Source organism: Filicampus tigris, chromosome 2 (assembly GCF_054856515.1).
Source record: "Filicampus tigris isolate MCC_2025a chromosome 2, RoL_Ftig_1.0, whole genome shotgun sequence".
Lineage (NCBI taxonomy): Eukaryota > Metazoa > Chordata > Actinopteri > Syngnathiformes > Syngnathidae > Filicampus > Filicampus tigris.
This window is the reverse complement of record NC_141218.1, coordinates 15,023,896-15,050,118: the sequence shown is the minus strand read 5'-3', so window position 1 is coordinate 15,050,118 and position 26,223 is coordinate 15,023,896. Positions and strand designations below refer to the sequence as shown.

General features: G+C 41.5%; 2 protein-coding genes across 2 annotated transcripts; both read right to left on the bottom strand.

Annotated features, from left to right (window-relative positions):
- Positions 1 to 8,743: 8,743 nt before the first annotated feature.
- Positions 8,744 to 12,902, bottom strand: rhogd (ras homolog gene family, member Gd). The gene is made up of 2 exons (XM_086013539.1): positions 12,808 to 12,902; positions 8,744 to 12,249 (listed from the first exon to the last, which is right to left on the bottom strand). Exon 2 carries the CDS (start codon positions 12,218 to 12,220, stop codon positions 11,645 to 11,647), a length of 576 nt encoding a protein of 191 aa, XP_085869665.1. The 5' UTR covers positions 12,221 to 12,249; positions 12,808 to 12,902; the 3' UTR covers positions 8,744 to 11,644.
- Positions 12,903 to 15,213: 2,311 nt separating this feature from the next.
- Positions 15,214 to 25,708, bottom strand: fhdc2 (FH2 domain containing 2). The gene is made up of 12 exons (XM_086013538.1): positions 25,553 to 25,708; positions 24,145 to 24,645; positions 23,354 to 23,415; positions 20,151 to 20,253; positions 19,850 to 19,935; positions 19,511 to 19,611; positions 18,790 to 18,860; positions 18,500 to 18,607; positions 18,261 to 18,331; positions 18,015 to 18,132; positions 17,737 to 17,901; positions 15,214 to 17,654 (listed from the first exon to the last, which is right to left on the bottom strand). The coding sequence occupies exons 2-12, from the start codon at positions 24,592 to 24,594 to the stop codon at positions 15,780 to 15,782; spliced, it is 3,210 nt and encodes a 1,069-aa protein (XP_085869664.1). The 5' UTR covers positions 24,595 to 24,645; positions 25,553 to 25,708; the 3' UTR covers positions 15,214 to 15,779.
- Between the last annotated feature and the right edge of the window lie 515 nt (positions 25,709 to 26,223).

Here is a 26,223-nt window from a genome sequence, read left to right as displayed (position 1 = left end):
CAGTCATACGAACCCAAAGTAGACAGTTTGCTACAGTATCTTGGAAGTGTGAATACACTATGATGATGAACAGTGTACACAGGCGAAAAGTGCATGCATTGGATTTAAGAAGCTGCTGAATAAGTCCTATTGTCAGCTCTGAGATCTGTCCATTTGTTTATCAGCAGGATAATTTGTCAATAATGCTATCTCTGGACAATCTATACTTTGACAGCAGTCAGCCCTTTTCCCACTACACAACATTTCTGGTCAATTATAGACCTGCTACACCTTGTTTAGTCAATGCCAAACAGATTCTGAACATTTGATCTTCCTGTCTCTAATCAACTTTTTTCAACTTTAAAAAAAGAGCCAAAAAAAACTGAGATAATATGAGAAGGGAAACATGGTGATTCTAGTTCTAGACTCAGGGACTGGATTGTTTTCTCCGTGCTTGTGGGTACCCCCGGGTTCCTCCCACATTTCCAAAACTAGCTATATGAGATTGATTGTTTTTTTTAATGATTTTTATTATTATTATTATTTTATTATAATTATTTTTATTTTAAAAACAGATTGTAAGAAAGTCTTACTGTAATTTTAAAATTAACTCTTGGTTCTCGTGCTTCCATCCATATAGTATGTTTAAAGAGGAAGTCAAACCAAAAATTTTCTTTACAATATATATGTATGTATGAATATGTTCTGTGCAGCCACATTAGTCTAAACATGGCATTCTGATTGATATTGTGTTTGTGGAAAATGAGTTAAGTAGTAAAATGCACCCATTTTTGGCCATCTCAGAGAGCGGCCATTTTGTTACTTACTGTCGACTGAAAATGACATCACAGTTGCTCAGGTAACAACCAATCATGGCTCACTTGTTTGCTCAAGCTGAATTTTGGGGTTGACTTCCCCTTGACTTGTAATATCTCACACAGATAGTTGAGGTTAAAGGTCCGATAGATGATTGTCCCTCTCTTTTATAGGCACAGTGTCAACTGATGATTGAACGGTCTTATTTACCTTGCAGCCAAGGTGGCTTAGATAGCTGAGCAGATCCAATTGTTCCATACTATGTCTGCAGCATTCATGTCATGATTGTGTTTGATCTCTTTGCTTTGTTCCTTGCAAATGTTGATGTATGTCATTATTTCCGGTGTCGACAGAGCTGTCTTCTTGATTCAGCTGCGAAATGAAAACAGCGTGGGAAAAAGCAATAAGTCTGGAGGGCCGCAGACGAGAAATGTGCAGTTGACCTTCCTTCTGTGTGCAGCGATGCATTCGCAAACAGCGTGTACGTGTCTGAACTAGTGTTCCATGCATGATTTCATACTGGGCTTATCGCGGTGTCCTGTGGAAGTATGTACTGTATTTACGTTTTAGTGAGGTTATTTATCCTTTATATAAAAGGGCCTTATGTCATGGCACTGTGTGCAGAATGACTTAATGTAGAAATGCCAACTAACCTGTTATATTACACAGTGGACTTGGATGTCCAATTGGTTTTTGTCTTGAAACTCAACAAATGGAAATATTAATACATCTGTTTAGGCTCAAGGTCATAAACCCCATATTGACTCTATAGCTATTATTTTAAGTAGCATTTTAGTATTTTGAAAAGCTCGTCATATTTGTAATTCAAATTGGACTGCAAGATTCCAACCTGCAGGATTCCAGATTTAGGCATAAAATTGGAATATACAGTTTGGGTAGGGAAACACTAGTTAACTCGCCCGCTATTGGTGAAGATCCGTGATGGAGCGAGAACGTTTTTTATATGATTTTACATCTCCCACATGCTTAAAAATACATTTAAATTCACTAAAATACACTTTTGAAAATATTCCTTTGCACCTATCGCTTGCACAATTCTCCAAATAAGAAGTAAAGAGTACTTGCTTCAAGACGTTTGCTTGTCACTCCCAGTTGAAGTTTACTGTACAACTGACACGTAAACCCCCAAAATATTGATTGTTGTATATTTCAGCCCCAAAATGGTCAACCACCACAACTAACAAACTCTAATTCTCTTGACGCCACTAAGTCTGTTAGCTTAGCGAGCCAAACAAACAAAGTCTGATTCTATTGATGCCACTCAGTCCGCTAACTTGATGCTAACCTATAATGGGAAAAGCCATAGATGGGCTAATGGAAATTAGCATAGAGTTTATGGTAGTTAGAGAATTAGAAACAACTGCGACTTTAACACACACAGAGAAACAACAAATTAGCTTAAAAAATAGCTTGCTAAATGGAGGACATTCCCCTGTTAGGACTTCAGCGGCATCAGACTTCACAGGTTCTGCGGTATTACATTTATCCTCTGCAATTGTGTGTTTTTTGTGACTCATCTTGACCTTCATTATGGCGCAAAGGGGTGAAGGCATGCAGGGGTCAGGCGCACTCCGCTGGGTGCTGCATCGGTTCTGGTGAGGTTATTAGCGATTAGCGCGCTGCCCCAAGGGGAAGCAGCTCCAATTACTGCACACAGCTTGCTACGAAACCATGGAGGGCGCATAACGGCGGATTGTTAAACTGCACATATCACATCTGGAGGAATTGTCTCCTTTATTGAGAAAACTGGAGCCTTGATAGGGCTCAGTGGAGAGTTAGGAGAACTCATCGTAGGTTGTAGTTTGTACCCGGGGTGCAGGATGGATGACGCATCTTTCCATCGATCTATTTTCTTCCGCAAAGGGCCCAAGCCAAGATTCAAACCCATAACCCCAGAACTGTGAGTCAGATGTACAGTATTAACCATAACTCCACCGTGAAATAAAACCCACTCCTTTCTTGTAAACACAAATCTCTTCCTTTTATACACGTCTTCTTCCTGCTACCTCCTCTCTTCAGAATGTCAGCCAGTAAATTAGCGTAGCAATTGAACAGGCTAATTTGCAGTTTCCATGGTCACAGAGGAAGCTGTCTTTCGGATATTATGAAAGCAAACAGCAAATGATATTACAGCACTCAGACATGCACGTTTGCATGCTTTTGTACACCATGAGATCGCTCGCACATCTTGGTCTCTTGAGTTTAAAGCAGACCAATTTTGAGTCAATATTTCAGCAGATGTTCTTTAATTATGCATTATGTAATGATACATTACAAACGTATGCTTTTCCCCAGTTGTCACTGGGAGTATCGCTGATACTGTTGTATCTGGTGAGTGTGGAAAATACATTGTCAGTGTGAATTTCAGTGCAGGGATGGGCAAGAGGCAATCTGCGACCACACACTGAGTGGCCCCACGATTAATCAAAAATACATAAATACTTTGTATATAAATACACAAGCAAACACATTTTTGAAAGATTTTTTTAATGTTGTTTACAAATCCCAAATATTCTTCAAACAACACTGATAGATATTCAATATTTCCACGCGGGATAAACGGGGGGAAAAAATCCCATAAGAAAACGGGGAAAAAAATATTGGTGGGGAAGAGGGAGAAATCCACAAATTCTCAGGTACACAGTAAATTTCGTAGAGTACATTTTACTCTAAAAAGACTATATTTGGTCCTTGTCTAAACAGAGTCAAATTTACACGTGGAAGAGAATAATAATCAGAGTAAAGTTTACACAGAAAAACATTTGGAGAGCTATTTACTTGAAAAAAAACTATTAAAGTTTTTTCACTCAGAAATTTGAAGTAAATTTGATAAGGAGAGGTTTTGAGTCAATTTTACTTGCATTGTATTTACTCTGAATATATTCACTTCAGAGTGTAAATTTTACTCTGTTTAGACTGGGACCAAATTTAGTCTTTTTTGAGTAAAATGCACTCAATTTACTGTGTACCTTACTGCCAATATGCATCGACTGTAGTTTTAAGTTGTAATATCACCATTCACCACTAGATGGCAGACATGGCTTAGTTGCACATACACTACTAGGTCGTTTACTGCCCTATACTACTTTTCCCTTCTAAACAGTTTGTTTTACAACCTTACTGCCTGAACAACTTCAACAAAGTCAGACAGAAGGTCCTTGAATAAATTAAAGGTTTATGGTATCTAGAGTTCTCTCACGAGAACATAAATAAAAAAGATCCATCTGCCCATGCTTGGATGCCTCGATAAACACAATGAACATATATTTTTTTAATACAAAGAACAGAGATGAGGTTAGAAGATTCTTTTGTGCAACATGAAGCTAATTTTTACAACTTTAATTAAACAAAGTTTACAGTAATGACAAACTGTTGATGACAACAACATTCTAACATTCGTTGCTTCCTCTGTGGAATCAAATTCAAATGAATGGATTTTTTTTTTTTTTTTTTTGCGGTTTATGCGCTATGGGCCAAGGGGAACATTCTTTACGCTGATGACGTATTCACTGGCTCAACCGCAGACTGACCTCGCCACAGCCCATCAACATCTCAGACATAAACAAGCATGCATAAGCACACACTGATCCTAAGCCCCTCTTTCACAGTGGGCTTAAGACAGACAGTTGGTTTAACGGTTGGAATGCAAGGACTTTTCCCTTACCGGGTTATAGCACCTGCACGCCCTATAACAGCGCCAACCTTTATAACAACAAAGCCCTGACAAGCGAAACCGAAGTGGAGAGATTTAAATGTGCCTTTCAGCGCTCAGAGGGAGAAAAGAGAGCGCCTGCTTGTGAAAACAGAAAGAAAATAGACCATAGAGAAAAAAAAAAAATAGAGCTCCAACCACAAACGTTCCAAGCCAAGTGAATACAGCCGTTACATCTGCTGCTCAAAGATCAAGACGGTTGAGATGAAAAACAGGAGAGCCGTAGCATTTGTGGGCTTTCTTTGACACAGATTGTGACATTTTTTTTATTTTTTTTTTGTCTACAACGGTTGGACATCATTCCAAAGCAGTTCCTATTCCATTCCATGCATAGTTAACTGATCATACTGTAATTCTAGTTGAAAAAACTCTTCTCTTTATCATTTTATTGTGAATGGCATGGGAGATAAGTGCTACGAACAGAAAATAAGCAGATGCTCCTCTATTTGATTTGATCGTAAATATTGAACAGGGTTAACATTCACGGTTGTCAACTCTGACCATATTCCAAACAGATCGGTGAGAAAAAAAAATCACTCTTCAAATCCCCACACCATATAATACTTAGTCACAATATTTTTTTTACAGGCATCTTACAATCAGGCCTGTGCCAACTTTGATATCAGTGTTTGTAATATTTTAATTACCTTGTTTAGCAACCTGTGAGGGAGGAACAATTTTAGTAAATACCTTTTGTTATTTTGTAATTAGTGTGACACTGTGCAGTTGTACACCACAGCAGACTACAGCCACACTAATTATAATTGTTGTATGAATTACCTTCCATTTTAGGTCAAGACAGATTTTTTCAGCGCATCGGATGTACCTAATTAAGCGTCTGTAGTATGTTTTCCGAAACTTTCCTTCTTTTCTCTGACTTCCTTAGTGAGGTTCTGCAAAGGTCAGAGCTGAAATCCTCCCCCCCTGAGGTGAGGGACAAATCAGGCGATAGCAGTGTTTGAACAGCCTCTTGTGGCTTTAGAGAGATTGCGCATCAACGCTGAGCCGACATCCAATCAGCCCGTCCGACTCTGAGATTGTTTTTCACAGAGGCACTCTTACGTTAGTGATGCGTAAAGGCAAGGTAAAGATTTCCAAACATCGGGCTGCGCACAACACACAAATCAGACTATGATTACAAAATACAACACATTTATATGCAGTGTCCAACAATCTAAAGGGGCGGAAAAGTTTGTCTCGCAGAAGAAGCCTTAAAGTTAGTCCTCTGCAGTAATATGAGTCATTCTTCGCAGAGGATAAAGGACATATGCCTGTGTGTCTGCATAAATACAAATATCCGTTGCTAAAAGTTTTATAACACCGCAATGCCAACGCTATTTGTTAGCCCATCTATGGTGCTTGGCAATGTTTGTTAGCATTAAGCTAAACAGTCCACTTTAATGATAGTGCTTAAAAGTGAGTGTGCATATCGTCGCTGTCATGTGAAAAACACTTATCTCCATTTTTTAAAATGTTCTTATTTTTACACGAATGGTGTTTCCGCGTTACAGACATCGCATTAATGTGAAAATTTAAAAAGTTTCCAAAATTGGAGGGAAGTGTTTTTCACAGGACAGCGATGATATACCTAACGCGCCCTCTCTCATGTGTAGATATGGAAAGATATGAAGCATATCTTCGATGCTCTGAATTCTGCAACCTTCGCTATATTTGCCCCAAATTATTCTACCCAACCTTCCTCTCAGCTGAAGCGCAGCCAATTTCCTTCACACCCTTCTGTGTTGCTTTGAAATCTAATTTTCTCTCTTTCTACTGGAACACTTTTGATTCGAATATGTTTTGAGACTTTTCCCAGTCCGACGGCAGCCCCATCCTGCTCGTGTTCTTTCATCCATACAGACAAAAGAGAACATGTGGAATAGCTTTTGACATCAACATGGCCGTCGCAATGAACGAAAGGAGGATATTAAGGTAATGTTGAGATCAAAGTCTCTTCTCACTCCTCATTGAAACGATGTTTACTGGTCAGCTTTACCAGTATCTGTTTTACCACAAAAAGGCATTTGTGCAGGAAAAACACAGCACGGGCCGCATGCTTCTATGGGGTGATTTTTTTTTTTTTCTTCCTCAAATTGTCCACATGACTTAAGACCATAAAACACTAACAACCGGATAGAAGATGGATATTGTGTTGTATTAGATTTTCTTTTGTTTATTAAACAATTGATGGATGGATGGATATTGTACACTCTTAAAACTGCTGGGTTAAAAGTAAACCCGATTGAGTGAAATAGCTCACCTAGTGCTGGATCCGCAATGGACCACGCCAATGCTGGGTTATTTATACCCAGCACATAGGGTGAAGATGTTGATCCAACCAGGGGTAAAAACGGCCCATAGTGATGGGTTAAAGCTACCAAGAAATGTGTTACCTGGTTATCACGATACAGGTAGCTGTGTTTAAAAATAATACTTTACATGACTGGGATTTGAACCCCGATCTTCATGTCCCAGGTCATGTTACACTACATTTTCTTCAACTTTAGTACACAGTGACTATGTTTACATGCAGTCAGTATTCGGGTTGAGGGAAAATATGTCCTGTCGTTATTTTAAAGTACATATCAACCAGTTTCTTAATTTACTAATCCAAGACTACGCTGTCTATAAAAGGTCTATACACCCCTGTTCAAGTGGCAGGTTTGTGTGATATTAAAAAGGGGGTCAAGATAAATCATCTCAAAACTTTTTCCACTCTTAAAGTGACCTTTAACCTTTACAACTCAATTGATTTTTAAACAATTCTTTTCAAGAGGGGGAGTAAAAAATAAACAGCTGAAGTAATGTGCCTAAAACGGAAAAGGTTATGCGTCTCATTAATGGTGGAAAAATGGTTTGAAATGGCTTATCTTGGTCTAATTTTTATATCACCAAAAATGATATTCGAACAGACATGTGTAGATGTTTCACATCTACTGTACATGTTTTTAGAAGAGTGCATTTTGGCCTAGGTTTAATTCATCCAACAATAAACCAAAATAATGAAAGCTCAGGATTCCGCCTATGTGACGGACCGACCCGTCCATCCGCCTATGCCGGACGCCCAATTTGTAGGCGATAAACGAAAAAGGGAACCTTAAAAAAAATGAAAAATTGGATTAAGCAGTCGGAAGCCCATTTTTTCCGTCTATCGCCCATTTTCACTGTGAGGGTTCAATGGCCGCGGCGAAGTTTCCGTTTCCCGTTGGCCACAGCCAAGGCTTCTGGGTCCTAAATAGAGACGAATTTGCTGAGTCTTTCGTTTCAAATATCGCTCAGCAGGGTCGGGTGGGGGGATCTCTCTGATAGACGGACGGCGGAAGGGTACCCCAGCTGCAGACGTAAGGCGATAAACGTACTGCGAAATTCCATTAAAATGACCATGAGCCCTGAAAATAATCTGCCATCCTGCTAAATTCAAACAACACTTCAAACATATTAAAGTATTTATTATTTGTATGTGCCAAGGAGTGAACTCCAAAGCCATAAACTGAAATTCAAGCACATGCTGTAGTGCAAACGTACATGTGTAACATTTACGGTGGAGGTATCCCTGAATGGCAAACACAAAGAAGTACATTAGTGCAGTCCACGACCCTGGAAATGGATCACCTCAAGTGGCCCACATCTCATTTAAGCCGCTTGCCTTAGTTAAGCGTATTGCAAACAACAAGCTCTGCTCATCCCGTCTCATCTTCTGCGTTCATCACTCTGCCCTGGCGAGCCACTTTCCACTGCACACTAACAATACATCAGGCACCAACAAAAGGTCTAAACACACAATCTGCACTGTCGTGGTTGTAAAGCACGCAGGCGCGCTGCCTGGAAACGGAAATGCGTTCTGAATATTGCACCAGCGCTCTTCTAATGAGCTTGAGGTGGAGCGCAACACATCTGTCATCTCACACAGCCACCACCCAAAGGTCAAGGGGATTTTTCAAAGTAAACAGCTAACTGAGTATTCTGTGCCCGCCCTCCACTGATTGAAGCAGTTGGGTGTCTGCTAAGATGACCGATGGCGCTGGAAACGATTTGGGAATACGCCATTAACTCCATATGTACGGCAGAGGAAAATGTTTTTGAAGAATGGCCTCCTTAGTGAAACACATGGGCTGGACAAGATGTCTGCTGTGGACATCTAGTGGCCACATATGGTAACTGCCTCTTGTTGCTACACGTTTACTTTCGTACAGTACTGTACTGACAACACCCACGTTGGTTTGAACCACCATTTTATTTGGCATAATTTAAAATCCTCTGTTAGTTCATTTATACAAATATGCTTTGTTATATATAAAACAATTACAGATCTCTACAAATCAAGTTCCCAGTGTAAAAGCGTAGTACCACGCGCGCGTTAGCATACAGCTCTGGGACGCAGACAAGAGAGCCCACAGGTGTATGTTCCACTTCCATCATATTATTTGAATGAAATCAGGACATCTGGTTAAAGGGGAATACAAAATATAAATGTTTTAAAAAAAAAAAAAAAGGTGGGAGGCTGACCACAGTTTGTCTAATTGTGCACTTACATTCAACACAATTTTACATGAGGCCTTTCGCTGTTATTGCGCGTAGGTTAAGGTCACAACAAACAAATTTAATACTCTTAATTCCACAGTTTGAACAAATAGTTATTGAAGCTAAAAAAAACGCAACTGCTTATTTCCTCCAATAATAAAAAAAAAAAAAAATCTTAAAACTGTCAAGGCACCTTCCACCAATGCAGTTATTGCTGCACCATGTCCACTAATGGAGGGATATAAACCACAGTGCGTTAAAATAAAAGAAAAGAAAAAGTGTGGCTGTGGTGCACTGAGATGTCACTTCTACAGCTGTTTTATAGAGCGCTGCAGTGTACTTACTGGCAGGAAGTAAGGCTTCAATGACCAAATATGAATGTCATTGCTTGGTGGGAGCTCCGTGGCACTCAAATGACAAACTGACAAAGGAGCACCACTGTGGCTTTTGGTTTGGATAAGGCATAGTGACCACACAAACGCTCCCGCCATCAATCATGACATTACGGATGCTGCAACATGCTGGAAAAATGCACAGAGCAGCAGCAATAGCCCTTTTTCAGTAACGAAATGATCTAAAGATAGGAAATACATGCAATACTCCTAACATTCAGTGGAACCTGCAAAGTCAAACAGCCCAAAAGTGGAACAATTAACATGAGGGTAGCAAAAAAAAAAAAAAAAAAAAAGGGGGGGGGGGGGGCAATGTGATGATAATCAAAACCAGAAATGCAAGTTTGGGAAATATTGACTCTGCTCTGTAAAGCATGAGAATTAAATATCAACAGCATCTTCTCAAACATGAACAGCATGTGGCTGAAACAATGACGGCTAAGGACTAGCACGAAAATTACGCGAGACAATTCCTTTCCATTATCTATCTGTCATGGATCTTCAACAGGCATTGAGTTTATGACCGTAAGAATTAGGGATGTTCTATACAACTTTTTTTCAGACCGATACCAGTACGAGAATTCAGACACCTCTGCGACATTTGACATGAAATTTCATTTGAGACCTTTCCTTCTGATGCAGACGATTCAGCAACGTGTCAAACCGCCACACCAACTACTGCTGAGGAGGCCTTAATGTAAGATTTTGTTTTGCCTTAGGTATCGTAGCTAGTATCGGCAGCCTCCACACATACCCGATACCTTAAAATAAGGCTGGTATCAGCCTGATACCGATAGTATTGGTACTCGCCCATCCCAAGTAGGAATGTTAAAATGTTACTTTAACAATTCCTGTACAGTTGATAAAGGTTTGATGGCGGTGACAGCTTGACTTTGGAACAAATTAAGTCAATTACATTCATTCCAATGGGAGATTTTTTTTTTTTGAAATAGGAACATTGTCACAAAAACAAAACTGTTCAACATTGCAGGCTCCACTGTATTCCGTTAAAACAGGATACACGGAAGTCATCTGCTAGCATTTTAGGCAAAAGTGGCAAAGTCACTGACATGATGCAAGTGTGGTTTCTAAGACCTTTCGGATCCAATTAACAAAAGTGATTACAAAAAAATATTTTCAACTTTGGGTACTTGTTAGTTTAAAAACATTTGAGGAGGAAATTCAACATGATCAGAAAATATTGTTTCTGTGATTGTGAATAGGGATAGGCATTAAGAAATCCATTCAATCGCAAGGCAAAATGGAGTGCACTACTTGGCTGTAACCAGCAGAGGCGCTGTTGCTGTCTAAACAAGACTGAAATGCCGTCAACTATGTGAAGCTAGCTAGCTACTTCTGTGCTTGGCCAACACCTATCAATGCTGCCAACGAAACAGGAGTTCAGAACATTCTGAGAAAACTGATGAAGGAAATGGAGTCAAAGACCCATCTCATTCCAATGGTCAATGGTCATTCTTAGGCACATTTCTAAAGGAGACGAGACGGAAGAGGGCTGTGCTACGACCTGACGTCCTCTTCCGTCAGCCATCTTGACAGCTTCGGGGCCGGTTTGGCTTAATCTTTCTTTCAAGCTACCCAATTGGTTGATTTTGAAAGAGAGGGGCTTGTCTTACAAAGCTGCTTCTCCTCTTCCATACGTGGGCGAAGGGTTGGACACCTCCCGCTCGCCACGCTGAGCAGATGGGCAGATACTGGTGCTGCCGGGAACTGGCCCTTGTACATGCCAACTAAATAATAGCCGGGGTCACAAAGCAGTTGCTTGAGACTCACGAGATGCAACCTAAGTTTGGAGTATGAGGTAGTCACTAGTTGTCCCCCTATACAACAGTAGATCTCTTCTCTCCAGTCAAACAGGGCAGCTTCGTTTAGATGGCATTATGGCTTGTGGCAACCACGATCAGCATTTGTTTATAAAGGCAAAGCGGGGATGCTATAAATCTAGAACAAGTGTAACATGAAGAACGGGTAAATATCAAAATTTTAAATGTAAGAAAAATACAAGATCCACTTTTTAGCCCCCGTTTCGTCAAAGTCACTTTGGTGATGATGGCGTCGTAAGGATGAAGCCCTCCTGAGGATGAAGAAGGAGCTGGAAAAGAAGTCTTCAAACTGCTCGAGGTGGCGTGGAAGCAGCCATCGTTCGCATCTGTGGATCTCCACAATCCAAATCCAGGAAGCGTTATTACAAAAGCACGCATTTCTTGGTGTTCTTTTTTGTGACGGGGTACAACACTGCTCTCACGGCCTCGGCGAACACCTCCCTGACGCCTTCCTGCAGCAGCGCCGAACACTCCATGTACTTGACGGCCCCGATTTGCTTGGCGAGGGCGTTTCCCTGCTGCTGGGTGGTGGGAGCCAAACCCTGCTCCTTCAGCTTCTTCACCGTTTCCACATCGCCCCTCAGGTCCCTCTTGGTACCCACCAGCAGGATAGGCACATTGGGGCAGTGGTGAGACACCTCGGGGTGCCACTTGTGCCTAACATTGGCGTGGGAGGAGGGGCTGCCAATGGAGAAGCAGATGATGAAGACGTTGGTCTGGGGGTAGGAAAGAGTACGTAGGCGGTCGTACTCCTCCTGGCCGGCCGTGTCCCACAAGTTAAGGCTGACGGTGCGGCCGTCCACGCTCATCTGGGCGCTATAGTTGTCAAACACCGTTGGAATGTATTCTTCAGGGAAAGCATTGGTGGTGTATGAGATGAGAAGGCAGGTTTTCCCCACTGCCCCATCGCCAACCACCACACATTTTATGGTCTGCATCCTGCCAACGACCACTTGGGCTGCAGCACCTAAACGCAAACAAGGGTGTCTGGATGAGTCCAAATTGCAATTTTTCAATTTATTATACTACACTCTACTCTAACCACCCTACAATATTTCAACGCAAAGCAGTCAAGCATTAATGACCCAGATCACAAACGGGCTAGCCAAGGCCAGATATGCTAAACATCGTATTTTGGGGAGAGCAGTGAAAACGGAGGGCAAATTTATGCATCCACCAAATAATAACGCCTGAAGAAAAGGACACGCAGAGAACGGAAAAGCACTGAAGCCAAAGTCAGACTGTGAACTTGTGGTTATTATCGCTCGCGGATCATGTCAAGTACGAGCTAGGCGTTCCCCACTGGCGGATAGCATCAGGCTAAGGAACTAGCGCGTACGATAGCTGGCAAGCTAGCCACTTAGCAAACAACTTGATGAGTTCATATCACACTACTGGGCCAAAACGTCTTTTTATAACCCACAAAGCACTCGCGGTCATAATATAATATATACCACACCCTCATACTTGATTTAAACGCTCACCTAGACTTTGACGATGACATTTTAAGTACTTTGTCACTTACCGCCACTTAGCTAGCGATCTCTTCTGCCTGGTATAGTCAATCACAGCCGCATCCGGGGAGCTGCCCAATACGTATAAATTGACGTAATGGAACGGGGCAAGCTGGGAAATGTAGTGTTTGTTTTATGATAGATGTTTTAGTACTTGACGCTAGATGGTAGTGTTGTTGTCTGCTCCTAACATTTCAGTTTGGGCGGCACAAAAATACTCTTACCATCACAAACTGCATTTCTCTAGTTTAAACGAAAACGAGTCGTATCTTACTTAATCGCTGAAACATTAGTTATTGACAAAAAGAAAATATTAAGACAACTGCGTGTAGGTGATTAGAGTGCTTAGAACTGGACTTTTGAAACAGCTTCTTCTGGGTTAATACACGTTTGCTCAAATTATCTTTCATTTTATGTTTCTATGAGTAAGGAATGATACTCATCTATACAAAGACACTGATCGTGTTTATGATTTCTCACAGTTACGATATTGATTCATCAAGTTTGGAAACAGATAAATATCAGCATGCAGGACTTTTAATTTTATCACTACAAGTGTTTAGATGTTCAAATGCCCACTTCTATGACGTTCAGAGGAAATCATAATGTCCCATCACCCAAGCTACTTTTAGAATAGCCCTAAAGGCTACTCACGTGGTTCTTTCCCTTTTACCTTTCTGTCCGTTGTTTTCTTTTGTGTCCTGGTAGAGCAAAGGTGGGCAAAGTATGGTCTGGAGACCACATTCAGCCCGTTCCATTTGTCAATAGTCCTGTAGTCACTACTAGTTACTTCAATAAATGAGTTCTAAACATTTATTATTATTTTTAAACATACTGAGTGTTTATTCTAAGAATGACCACAATTATCAAATTGCTGTATTACTTTAATTGATTGTCAATAATTCTATCCACTAGGTGGAATAGATCATGGATTACCATAGAGAAAAAATGAAGTGCACTACTTGGGTGCAACCAGAATATGCACTGTTGATTCAGAACAACATCAGGTCAGCTACGGAAGGCCTTGGCTATGATCCAACTTCTCGCAGTAAGATGATGTCATTGAAACAGAAGTTTAGAAAATCCATCCATTTATATGAGCTTAACAAAAAGAAACATAAAGCAACAGGTTCCATGGAGAATAAACAAAGGCAACTAAAAGAGGGATCAGTCAGTCTTGCACCACTGGAGACTCACTGATGATGTCACCTTTACACACTGAGGTTAAAAGACGAGTGCTGTGCGACACACCGGACACTCAAGAACAAAAAGTGGCACCACTTTATCGCCCTTCCCAAAAGGCTCTGGCGTCACTGTGGCCTGTGAAGAGAGAGTTCCCACTGGGACCCCAACACCCTCAGTCAGGCTCTGCCCCAACCCTTTCACCCCCTTGTTTTGGCAGGAGAATCCCCGGAACCTCTAAGGCATTACCATGACAACAGCCTCCTACAGAATTGGGGTTACAGAATTGTGTCAAGATGCAACAGAGAAGCACAATTCAGAGGAAATAATGGTGGCAAAATGTCAGAAGATGGCAAGGTGAATGAACATATAGTTCACAAGGAGGGTGGGTTAGGGTTCCCAAACGGTGGTGTGGTTGCACGTCTGGGCTTCCTGAAAATGTGCAAGGTTGTACGTCTAACAGCATTTTGGTATAATAATTAATACGATTTGCTGACTGCATTTTTTATTTGTGATTTACTTCAGTCACTTTCAGCTCTAATTGCTCCGTGTGGGGCAGGCCAAAGTAACTCACAACTGTGTTTGAATGAAGGCACTCAAATTCTTATGTCAATCGTCATTAAATCAACATAGCTATTTTGTAGTAGTTCAGAATCAATATTTTCCCCAGTAACATAACAAACATTACAAAAGTGAATGAAACATGTCATAGTTACCAGATATGCTGATTATTTAACAGAATAACATCCTTGTCACGACAGATGCGTTTGGTTTTGAAAGTCAAAATCGATTTGCTCCAACCAATCAATCAAAGATGGAAAAATGTTGACATTATTGTGGACATGCTAACTGGACCTGTGGGGTGAATTTGAAATATGACTGGTTAAAAAAACACAGTTCCATTATTAATGCAGTTTAAGTTACATCAGCCATCACTACTGATTCTAAAGTCCCTGGGTGAAATATTACTTGACAAAAAAATCCAATGTCCCTGTATATGTAGGACTCTGGACGTAAGTCTAACAAAGAAATAGCTACAAAATTAAGAGAAAGGATGGCAGGCAATAAATTGTTACAATTTCATAGAACAAATATTACAGTTTTGGTGGTAAACGTAGGTTATTGCTTCTGATAGTGATAACCAAATTTTTGTAGGAAATGGTTTTAGTAATGGCTATCGGAGTTATCTTAATGCTAACCAACTGATGTGTACTAATGGAACTGAGAGAAACACATTTGTCCATATCACCTTCTTTATTCATCCTATTTACATATCCACATAATACAGTGAATAACAGTCAAAGCTGTTGAATAAAATTATATATTCTTTTGATACAATATAAAAAAAATAATAACACACACACACACAAGAAGTCTCCTCGCAGCCTCTTTCGTTTGTGCACAATAAGAGGATACAAAGTTTGTACCAAGACAGGATGAGAGCACAATTATTTCTCATAGCAGTTCAAAAGATAAAATTCCACCGAGTACGACACTTTAACAAGAGCACAAGCGGTCTGATTGGGCACATTGTGATGATTTAGCTGGTTGTTCAAACACCAATTGAGTTGTAGCCTATTGCCTGCAAAGGATACACATTGTAAGACGAGGTAGGGATTAAGAGAATTTACTCTTCTACTTGTGCATGAGACACAAAACTGAATGTGTCAGAAATAATACCTAAAAAAGATCAGCTACAAACACGTATACAAACACGTATGAGCTTAATGTAATGGAACTCATATACAGAGATAACCAGCTCTGCACAGACAGAAAGAAAAAAGCAAAAACGATATTATTTTCACTTCCACAGTGGCTGAATTGTAGTAGGCCGAAGCATTTTGGGACCAGGAGTCCTTGAAGAGTTTTTAGAGGTAGGACCGGTGCCTGTGTTGGTGGTTTTTGTGGTTTTGTTCCGCGATGCAGACATGACGGCCGTACGTATGGTCTTAGCTGTGGCAGAAGAAGGACTGTGGGCCGGGAGAGCCTTGGTGGTACACTGAGTCTCAGAGTTCGGGGCGACTCGTTTTGAAACGCGGAGAGGACTTCCTCTAACAAATGCTGACTGGGTCCTGCCTGAGACCTTCTCTGTTGTTTCCAAGGTCCTACGGGTCAGGGGCGACTTTCCAGAAGTCTGTGGCACATTTTCTGTCTGCGATCTCTCCCGTGCACTGCCACTTCTTTTCACATCCGCGTTAAGTGAGGCAGGCCGCGTGATGGGAGACGAGCGCAAGGACAAACGTGAGGTGGCTGGGCTGCTTGGGGACGCTACCGGGGCACTATTTACACCCTCAGTTTTGGGGCGTACTCTTGGAACACCTCCGCTATTGGAAGTTCCCGCACGTGACGCAGGTCCTCTCTTAGCCCTGATGCCACCACGTACAGGAACCTTCAAGGCGCGACTCTCATCCTTCAACGACGGAGAAGCCGGAGTTGTCGGCTCAACCTCCCTCTCTTTTCTCCACTTGGAGCAGAGGCTCGGGCCTGGTCGCGGGGTTGGTGATGTTGGTGGTGACAGTGTGTCATAGGATCGGAGGCCTTTCACAAGAGTGTGGCATTCTAGGGTTTCCCCCACACGGGAGTATGACCTCGCAAGCTCCTTCTCAGGACTCTGCACATCCGAGTTCTCCTCTGGGTGCGACTGGCCGAACTCTGGAAGACTGGACGGCATCCAGTTCTCCCCAACAGGAGTCAACAACCCTTCTGTGTTTACCTGCTTCCTCAGACCCTCATCAGGCCCAGACATAGCAGCACTTGCTTTAATCCTTCTATTTAGTGGCCGCAACTCCACTTTATCTGTAGCACTAACAGATAAACGCGATTCTTTCTCAGTTCTCCGATAGCTCAATGACGTGGGGCCACTTTGAAGTATTCCACTCTTGTGAGTAGACTGAGGTTCCGACCCACCACCTCGACAGCTATTTAATTTATTCGGAAGAGAATTATTCCTGTCAGTCGGGGGCATTCCAAAACTATGACTGGAGTTCTGGCTTTTAGCGCATAGCGGAGGGGTATCTGCGTTTACAGCAGCAGCATTCCGAGAGGGGTTGGGTGGAAAGTCAGTGTTCTTGGTAGCCTTCTGCTTAAGTGACATTACATCCGCTTTTGTATTTCCACTCGTTTCTGATGACTGCATTTGAAGAGAAATGCTCTCGGACCCACGTTGCCTAACCGCGAACCCAGGTCCATGCCGCGAATACGATCCAACGAGAGATTCTTGAACAACCTCCATACACCGATTGATTGCCTGGTATTGGCATGACCGACTCTTATCGTCACGTTCCAAAACAGTTCCTTGACCAACTGGAGAACAAAAGCCATCCGTCTCTGGAGAGCTGCAAAGCACAGCGGATGTCTCGTGGTCAGACGAGCTGTTTGAGTGACAGCTGATGACCGTCGGGCTACCGCCCAGCTCTGGGAAGTTCTTGTCGCTGGCCAGGTAGTGAGAGTACCTCCGCGTGTCAGAACTTCGCAGGCTTCGGCGGCTCCAGGTGTGGCTCAAGTTCTTCTCAAGGAGTCTCTCCAGATCATCTTGTTTCTCTTGACTGTGACTTTCTTTGGCCAGGCTGCGGCCCAGGTCAAGACCTGTGCAGACAGCCACTGAGCGACGCTTTTCCGCGATCTCCCTCTGACGTTCCTGACGTTTCTGCTCCTTCAACTCACGCTCTGCATTCTCCTACAAAAAAAGCGAGAATTGTTTATTTAACTTTGAGCTTACCTTTGTATGATAAGACGCCAATTTCATTTGTAGATCTAACCTTGACAGCTTTTTGGAAGCGTTGGCAAAATGAATCAAAGACCCTGCAGGCTTCCTCTAATTTAAATGTGCTGTCTTCTTCACAGAAAAAATCCACCAACGCTCGACTTGACATCCTCATGCCCTCAACCTCATCCTCTGCCTCTTTTAGACGCTCCTCTGTCACCTGAACACAGATACAAACACTTTAATAAGCAATCAATTTGGTCATGTATTTTGGGGGAAAATTGCTCTGTGTGACTAAACTGGGTATTGAGGGCATTAATGAGTGAGTTTTACCTCAAAGAAAGATTGCGCATGCTGCAAAATCTCTCTGTCTGTCAGGACATTTACTTTCACCGCCAGCACTCTGCTTTTTAACTTGGACAAATCCTCCAACACAGACTCCTCGCACAACCTATGTTTCAAAAAAATAACATTAAAGAGTTTTACACCATAAACCTCAGGGGTGTAGCTTTGCTATTAGTCTAAGCTTGTAATATTCATATTTATTCAATTGGATCCATGTTTTGGCAAGAGACTGACCTAGAGGCGGAGCCAACATGGCCCAGTTGGCTAGGAAATGACAGTAAACTTGGATCCTTTTTCACAGCTTCCTGTGGAGACAAAGACAAATGATTAGAGCTATTGTCCCAATGAAGTAAAATGTCATTTGCAAGTGCTTCCGAAATCAAACACTGTGAGGATCAGTCTGGCTACTGACTCCATATACTTTGTACTACTCTATATGTATAGACAGTATACTGATAAGATCATATATATACCATGGCTACAAAATGAAGCAGATTCATGCCGGGTTTGTTCGCTTTGGTGTCAGCCAGTTTGAGCAGTGATGAAATTCGAAATCCAGCTGCATTCCCTGAGTAGCCACCCTGAGGAATCACATACAAGGTCAAATAAAGACAGACGCACACCTCTTGACAATTTCAAAACAAACAATGATACAAACTCCAGGCATAGTCTCTTAGCGTATAATGTACTGTACACAATTTAAAATGTTTGTGTGACTCGACAGAATAAAATGTAAATACAATATAAAAAGAGGGCCACTCACAGCGTTCATGTAGTTCCCTGCTTTAAGCACCAAACGGAGGATGGAGTGTAACTCAGGGCAGCTCAGCAGTTCTAAGGGAGACAAAAATGAGCATATCCTTTTATGCAACCCAAACATATTTTTTTCAAGAACATGTGCCCAGCAGGCCCACTAATTGAAACACGGCATTCGGATTAATTTTGCGTTTGAGGAATATGAGTTACGCAGCAAAATCCACCCCTTTTTAGCCATCTCAGGGGGCGGCCGTTTTGCCATTTCTGTCGACTAAAAATGACATCACAACTACTCAGGCCTCAGGTAACGACCAATCACGGCTGAGATTCAGAAAACAGGTGAGCTGTGATTGGTTGTTACCGGATCCCTGAGCAACTATGATGTCATTTTCAGTCGACAGAAGTGACAAAATGGCCGCCCCCAGTGATGGCTAAAAACGGGTGGATTAACTCTTATTTCACAAACGCAATATTTATCAGAATGCCTTGTTTCAACTAGTGGGCTTGCATAGAACATATTCTTGAAAAAAATGTGTTTGGATTGACTTCCTCTTTAACTACTGAGTCTTTACAATGTTTCCGATGGCAGGCTTCTCTTAAAACAAGATCATCTACATTCCACATTCTCTACTCACCACCCTTAACTAATTCTATATGGGAGCATTCAAAGGGGGGAAGACAAAGATCTTTATAGCGCTAGTGTACATAACTCCCCGCTGTTACTTTACCTCTGGCCGCCTCCCTCAGACATCTGGCTGCCACACACAGAGAGGTCAGAGCAGGGTCAAACTCTTGCTGTAGGATCATGGCATCCAAACGAAGGCGAAAACTAATGGAAGGGGAGCAAGGGGGGAACGGATGAGTGAATAGGCACGGATGAGTGATGATGAAGACAAAAACGCTCTCCTGGTCATCACTTAAATAAACACACGTCATTTCAAGAGGAAGCACGTGAGTCACCCACTACTCAAGCTATGAATCAAGCTGGAAAAACAAAAAAAGGCACACTGGTGTAAAGGGGACATGCTTGGTAATAGTATCCAAAGCAGGGCTAAGGTGGAGCGTACCTTGGGACTTCCACCAGCAGGAGCATAAAAAGATCAGGCTCTCCAAGCCAGCGACGTTCTCCGCTGAAGCTCCTAAGGCGAGATTCCTGAAAGAGAACAGATGTTGAGAAAAATCCAGCAAAGCGGATTGCTGTTTAACGGTCGATTCCAATATCTTTCACCATGCTCCTCCTGCAAGAACAGACCACATCATACAGTGCAGTGTAACACTAAACTTTTTGATCATGCTAACCGGAGCCAGATGATGAGTAGGCAGAGGAGGTGAGGAAGGTGGGCGTTGGCGCATGTGTGTGTACTTTACCTCCTCATTGTCAGGTAGCAGCTTGCAGAGCTCCGTGAGCTTCTCTGCGCCGTAACGGTCCCCGGCTCCGTGCCTGATATCCTCAACTATCTCCTTAGCCGGCCTGAGGCGGAAAAAAAACCCACACCAAATGTGCTATGAGTATGACATCATGCATGCAATGGGGCTACCAGACTTGCAATGGTGTCATTTCCCAACCCCCTCCTGTGAGCAATATCACCACTTTGTTTTCACACAATCATGAGATAATGAGGTTTTTCCCTTTACTTATCAGTCAACATGTAGAGGAGAGGAGATTGGTTGACGCCACACTGGAAACTTTTCTGTCTATCATGCACAACATGTCTGGAGTTTCTTTGGGACGTTAAAGGAACTGATCTGGTTGATCTCTGGCTTTCTTACCCAGTGGCACAGCTCACCAGTTATTCCAGCAGTGTTCCCATTAACCTCATCATCTAGCTCAGGGGTTGGCAAACTTTCACACTCAAAGAGCCATTTCGACCCGATTTCCACGGAAAAGAAAACACTGGGAGCCGCAAACACATTTTGACATCTGAAATGAAGGTATTAGCCTATTCATCGCTAACCGCGTCGATAAAGTGCATATTAAAATGAAACTGAAGTACCTCACGACACACGATTGAGGGGGGTCTTTTTGCAACGAGCAAGCATCTCATCAATCCATATTAAACAAGCAAATGTAAGGCAGCAAACCTGACTATTTTCACTCGTCATTGTCTAAAAAAAAGTTAAACAAAACACTACTAGAACTAATCTTGTATTTTTTTCAACATAAGGATGAAAGAGCCGCATGCGGCCCCGGAGCCACGGGTTACTGACCGCTGATCTAGCTAATGACACATCTTATACTGCAACACCAGCGTGTACTGTGCACAGCGGACAATGTAACATTAAGCACTGTAGTAAATTTTCAGATATTAATCTTATAAATGCTTACTTTTGTACAAACTATACAGTAGCCTGTAATAATATACACACTCGATAGATGTCCAATACCAGAATTCGATCCAAAATAATAATAATTCCCTTGCAATAATAACTGAGATTTTAGTACCTCCACCAAGCACAAAAGACAGAAGGTGTGCGGTATTGCTTAGCTCGATGTGCTATCAAACCATTCAGCACACTCTAACAACTTTACATAACTTTGAAAGATGACTATTATTACATTTTAGAGAGGATCTGGATAAAGTTGAAGAAACCTTTTTTTTTCACTTGATGGCAGTTTGCCCATGCCCCAAAGTTGGCACTCTCCCATTTAGACCAACCTTGTTGACATCACTTCATATCACTTGTAGTTATTTTCCATTTGCGCTACCTCAACGTTTGGTGCGAACATTTGCTTATTTCAAAATGCCCTGGGGATTTGGCAAATAGTCTTCATATCATTTTTTTTTTTTATGTAATTGTTATTTGTCAGGAATAATTATTTATAGCTCTTGTTTTTTATCTCGGGAGATTCTACCTCTGGTGCGAGTTTGATCCCATGCACTCAAAAAGAGACAAAGAGACACAAATGAACCGAGGTTGCATTTCAACAGAAGCTCCATTTGTACTGACAGAAGTTAAGAAAGCTCCAGACGAGACAGATGTTAACACAATGAAGCTCTTTTCACATTTGGGCTCACATACAAGTCTTAACAAATCCAGGTTAGAATAGACGCGTCACTCAGTATAGGGCAACACAACAAGTCAACATTTGTTCAAATAGACACTGTATTACAAAACAACTCGTGACCATGGCCAAACCAAGTGTTGCTTTGGGTCAGAGAAAAAAATAAGGTGAGTGGATGACTTAAGGTCACCAGTGGACCTCATAGTAAGGGGTCACCTAAACAGGAGATGCTCTCTGAGGGGTCTAAGCCGGTGTCAACTCTGCCTCCTAAGTGTTAAACGTGGACACTTAAGGACACCCAGTACATCTGCTTGGATTGGACCCTCCCCTGCACCTGTCCCACTGCAATATCGACAGCGACACACCCATGGCACTCGCGCCACCCCCTCTGCCTTCAATCTTCTGACACCAACTCCATGCTGTTTGATTTATGGTAGTTCAAGTCAAGTGTTGTCCCCCTCGGGCGCAATTGAACATGTCTGTTTCCTGCACTACTTTATCTCGCCTGGATTGGACAAGACCCGAAGCGAAGAAGGAAACCATACACATACATACATATACATATATATATATATATATATATATATATATATATATATATATATATATATATATATATATATATATATATATATATATATATATATATATATATATATATATATATATATATATATATATATATATATATATATATATATATATATATATATACACACATACACATGTATACACATATACATATATACATACACACATATACATATACACATACACACATATACATACATATAAACACATATACTTACATATATATATATATATATATATATACATATATATATATACATATATATATATATATATATATATATATACATATACATACATATAAACACATATACTTACATATATATATATATATATATATATATATATATATATATATATATATACATATATATATATATATATACATACATATATACATATATATACATATACATATATATATATATATATATATATATATATATATAGTAGTTGTAACAACTTTAACAGCATAGATAACTTAATGTACTATATTTCAGATTTAGACACAAAACTTAATCAACGTCTCTGCTAGCTGAAGCCAAGTAGAGCAATCTATTTACCTTAATTATTTCCAAACAGTCATTAATCTACAAAATTCTTAATGATCAGGTAATCAAGTAATATATCCCTCAACTGGATAGTGTCACCATAGTTTCTATCTTGTTGCTATAATTAATCTCTTACATTTATTTCTTACTAATGAGCTAAGAAATCTGGTAGCCAAACGTGGATCATAAATGATCATAAATGTAGGCACCTTTTTAGAAATTAAAATGAGTGATACTGTGAATCCTGTGTCTTCCGATTTTGAGAGAATATAATCACGTTAAAGGATTTGTCTGTCATTTTAACGAATCTCAAATGTCACTTTTTTTGCACAGCAGTAGTTGCTTACAACATTGTAAATTGATGTGATATAAAATTATTCGTCTGTCTGATAGTTCCGGTTCTAGGTAAGAAGAAATGGGCTTACATTTTGAACTGGCGAAGAAATATCCCAATGTTCATACTGCGTTTGGAGTCCAGTAGGGAGATCTGTAAAATGAAAGTCATGGTAAAGTGAAGAAAATAATACAATAAAAATATTAGTTGCTGGAACACACTAAAAAATACGGTGTAACTTTGCAAACCCACTTGGTGGGTATCTTTGGATTTTGCGCAGATTCGGTTACTTTTACCCAAGTGGTTTGATTATTTTGACCCAGCAGATTGGGTTGAAGAATGGATTTTGAGCAGAGATGGGCATTGTCGGTATGTCTGCTTGTGCGGCACCTGCATGTGATGTGACAATTATGTTCTCGACACCGATTGGCTGTCGCCTACGAAGGACGGACTGGGGCCACGTGGGTGGGCCGGAAATACCCCCCAGAAGTTATAGACGCATAGACGATGCCCAGCTGAAGATGGTTGCCATTTTTTACATTTTGGTATACTGAAGTTGAAGTAAATCTAATGTAAAATTCCTCGAAATTCTTAGCAGTGGCTGGATGGCTCAGTGGCCTTTGGGTTCAAATGTTGGTAATAAAATTTGGATTGCTTTTAACCACAGCTATACTCTTAACATGGTAACCAATCTTTAACTCGTGAGCGTGGGTAGCTTTTACACCTTGTTTGATGAAAATCTTGACAAAATGTTGGGTCAAATCCTTAACCCAATATGCTGGGTATACTGTAAATAACACAGCATTGGTTCTGTCCCTTTTGGATTTGGGATGAATTTGAGTTACTTTTGACCCAGCACTGTTAAGAGTGAACTGCACTGACCTCCTCTGGGCTGTCCTGAGGTGTTCTGCAGCGTAACAGAGCAGACCGTCGTCTCAAAGTGTTGCTCCTGTCCTGAGGCGCACTGTCTTTCTGGCCGAACAGCTCGTCCAGAGAGTGCAGATCTATGGGGAATTCGTCTTCCTCCGGGCCCGCACCGCTCCACACGCTCTTCCTCCCCTCCACCTTCTCTTTGGGGATACGCTCCCAGTTGAGCTTCCTTAGCCGGTTCCGATGGGCGCTGTCTGTCCGGCTCAAAGGCGATGAGGAAGGGGGTGGAGGCGGTGGAGGAGGGGGGGGTGGCGGTGGCGGTGGAGGTGCCAGGACAGGCACCGCCACCGTACATGAATCCATGACTTTCACTTTCCCAGGTGCTGGATCGTCGGGGATGAGAGGCAGTGTTCCATGAAAGGCACGAGATTCCTTGACGGTGAGAGTCAGGTTGATAAGCATCTAAATGGTTGGAGGCATCTTTCCAAACTCACAGTTCAAAGGTCCACCAGCCTAACCATGAAGACAACAACAACACAAATTAAATCTCAGGCAATATTGAATGCAAAAAGAAAGAGGAAATTGGACTTATCCAGGGTTTTGCAGCAGTAAGAAAGAAGCCACAGCTAACCTCACCTAACTATTGGCACAGTCTTTCATCAGCACTTCTGATTTGAAATGTAACCTATGCTTCAACTTTCCACACAAGCTGAAAGCATTTTTTAAGGCAGGGATAGTATATGCTAATCTATGACTTCTGTACAGTAAACTGCTTGAACTGCTTGTCCCGTCCTGTTCTGCTGACTTGCATGCAAACACACCTCCATCGTGCACCGATCCCTTCTAATTAGAATAGATGGAAACACCACGGGGATGTAGAGTGATGCAAGTCTAACCACACAAAAAAAAAGCACAGGGTGTTGACTTGACATTTTTTTTTCTCTCCTCGTTATGAGTGGTTAATGGCTGAAAGCTGGTTGCACACACTTGTACCGGCAGGTTTAAGCAGGATTAGTAATGCAATTAGATATGACTCAGACGTTTCAGCGTGCTGGTTCAAAGACGAGTCGTTAATCACAACACGGCGTTTGGACACAAATACTGTGCTATTCGGTTTGAATGAAAACGTCAACGTCTGGGAAAGTTTTCAAGTCGGAGCTCACCGCTCGAAACTTTTTCTAAACTGTGATGATTTAAACATGAACACAATTGATAACATGCACGTACACACCGAATGGCGAAATGACGCATTTGAGCGTAATTTGGCCATCAAAAGCACCGTATTTGCAACAACCCAATTTCTCCTATTTAAACTTTACTCCAAGTTGTCATTCTGGGATGCAATATAGCCCCGTTGCGTACTCGAGATATTACGATACGATGAGTGACTGTGAGCCCATATAGTCAAGCGTTCACTTACCTGATGTAAGCGACCAAACGACTCCAAAAGGTAAATAACCACTTTAATTGAACATTTCACTCTCGCTTTTGTTTCCTCTTCATCCCGGTGAACAGACAACCGATCCACCCGCTGGAGTCAACTCGATAAGGAGAAGTGAAAACTTGTCGGGGACGCGCAGGCGCGCTCTCGCTCTCAGGCTGATGCCTTGATTGTGTCCTCCCAGTTCTTCCCATGGGGTGCGGAGTTCGGGTTGTCTGGTGGGTGTAGGCTCAGCTTCACACAACTTTGGTCCACATGTATTGTTTTCTATTGATGTTTATAAACTAAAATCAAAATGAAAATCTATCCATTACAATTTCAAGAAATTACAGCTATCCCAGAGCCCTTTTTTATTTTTAAATTGGAGCATGTTCGAGACCACTCCCTAGGTGGGCTACAATAATATATGATTTGATGCCATCCATCTATCCTGTTCTGCTGCTTATCCTGTTCACGGTCAGAGTTGGATCACGAGGTGGGGTACATCCTGGACTTGTTACCAGTCAGTCGCAGGGCACATATACTGTAGAAAAACAAACCATTCTCAAATACATTAACACCATTCAAACTACATTTTAGGAATATGGGAGGAAGCCTCCATTGTACAATGAGGATAAAACACACAAAACACACAGCCAACATGCAAAAAG

What these genes read in the sequence shown, in the direction of transcription:
- rhogd (XM_086013539.1), bottom strand. Translation starts at nt 12,220, where the DNA reads ATGCAGACCATAAAATGTGTGGTGGTTGGCGATGGGGCAGTGGGGAAA.
- fhdc2 (XM_086013538.1), bottom strand. Translation starts at nt 24,594, where the DNA reads ATGCTTATCAACCTGACTCTCACCGTCAAGGAATCTCGTGCCTTTCAT. An exon ending in CTGCTGGTGGAAGTCCCAAG is followed by an intron (nt 19,612 to 19,849) that starts GTACGCTCCACC and finishes CCCTTCCATTAG; the next exon opens with TTTTCGCCTTCGTTTGGATG. An exon ending in CAGGGAACTACATGAACGCT is followed by an intron (nt 18,608 to 18,789) that starts GTGAGTGGCCCT and finishes GTGATTCCTCAG; the next exon opens with GGTGGCTACTCAGGGAATGC.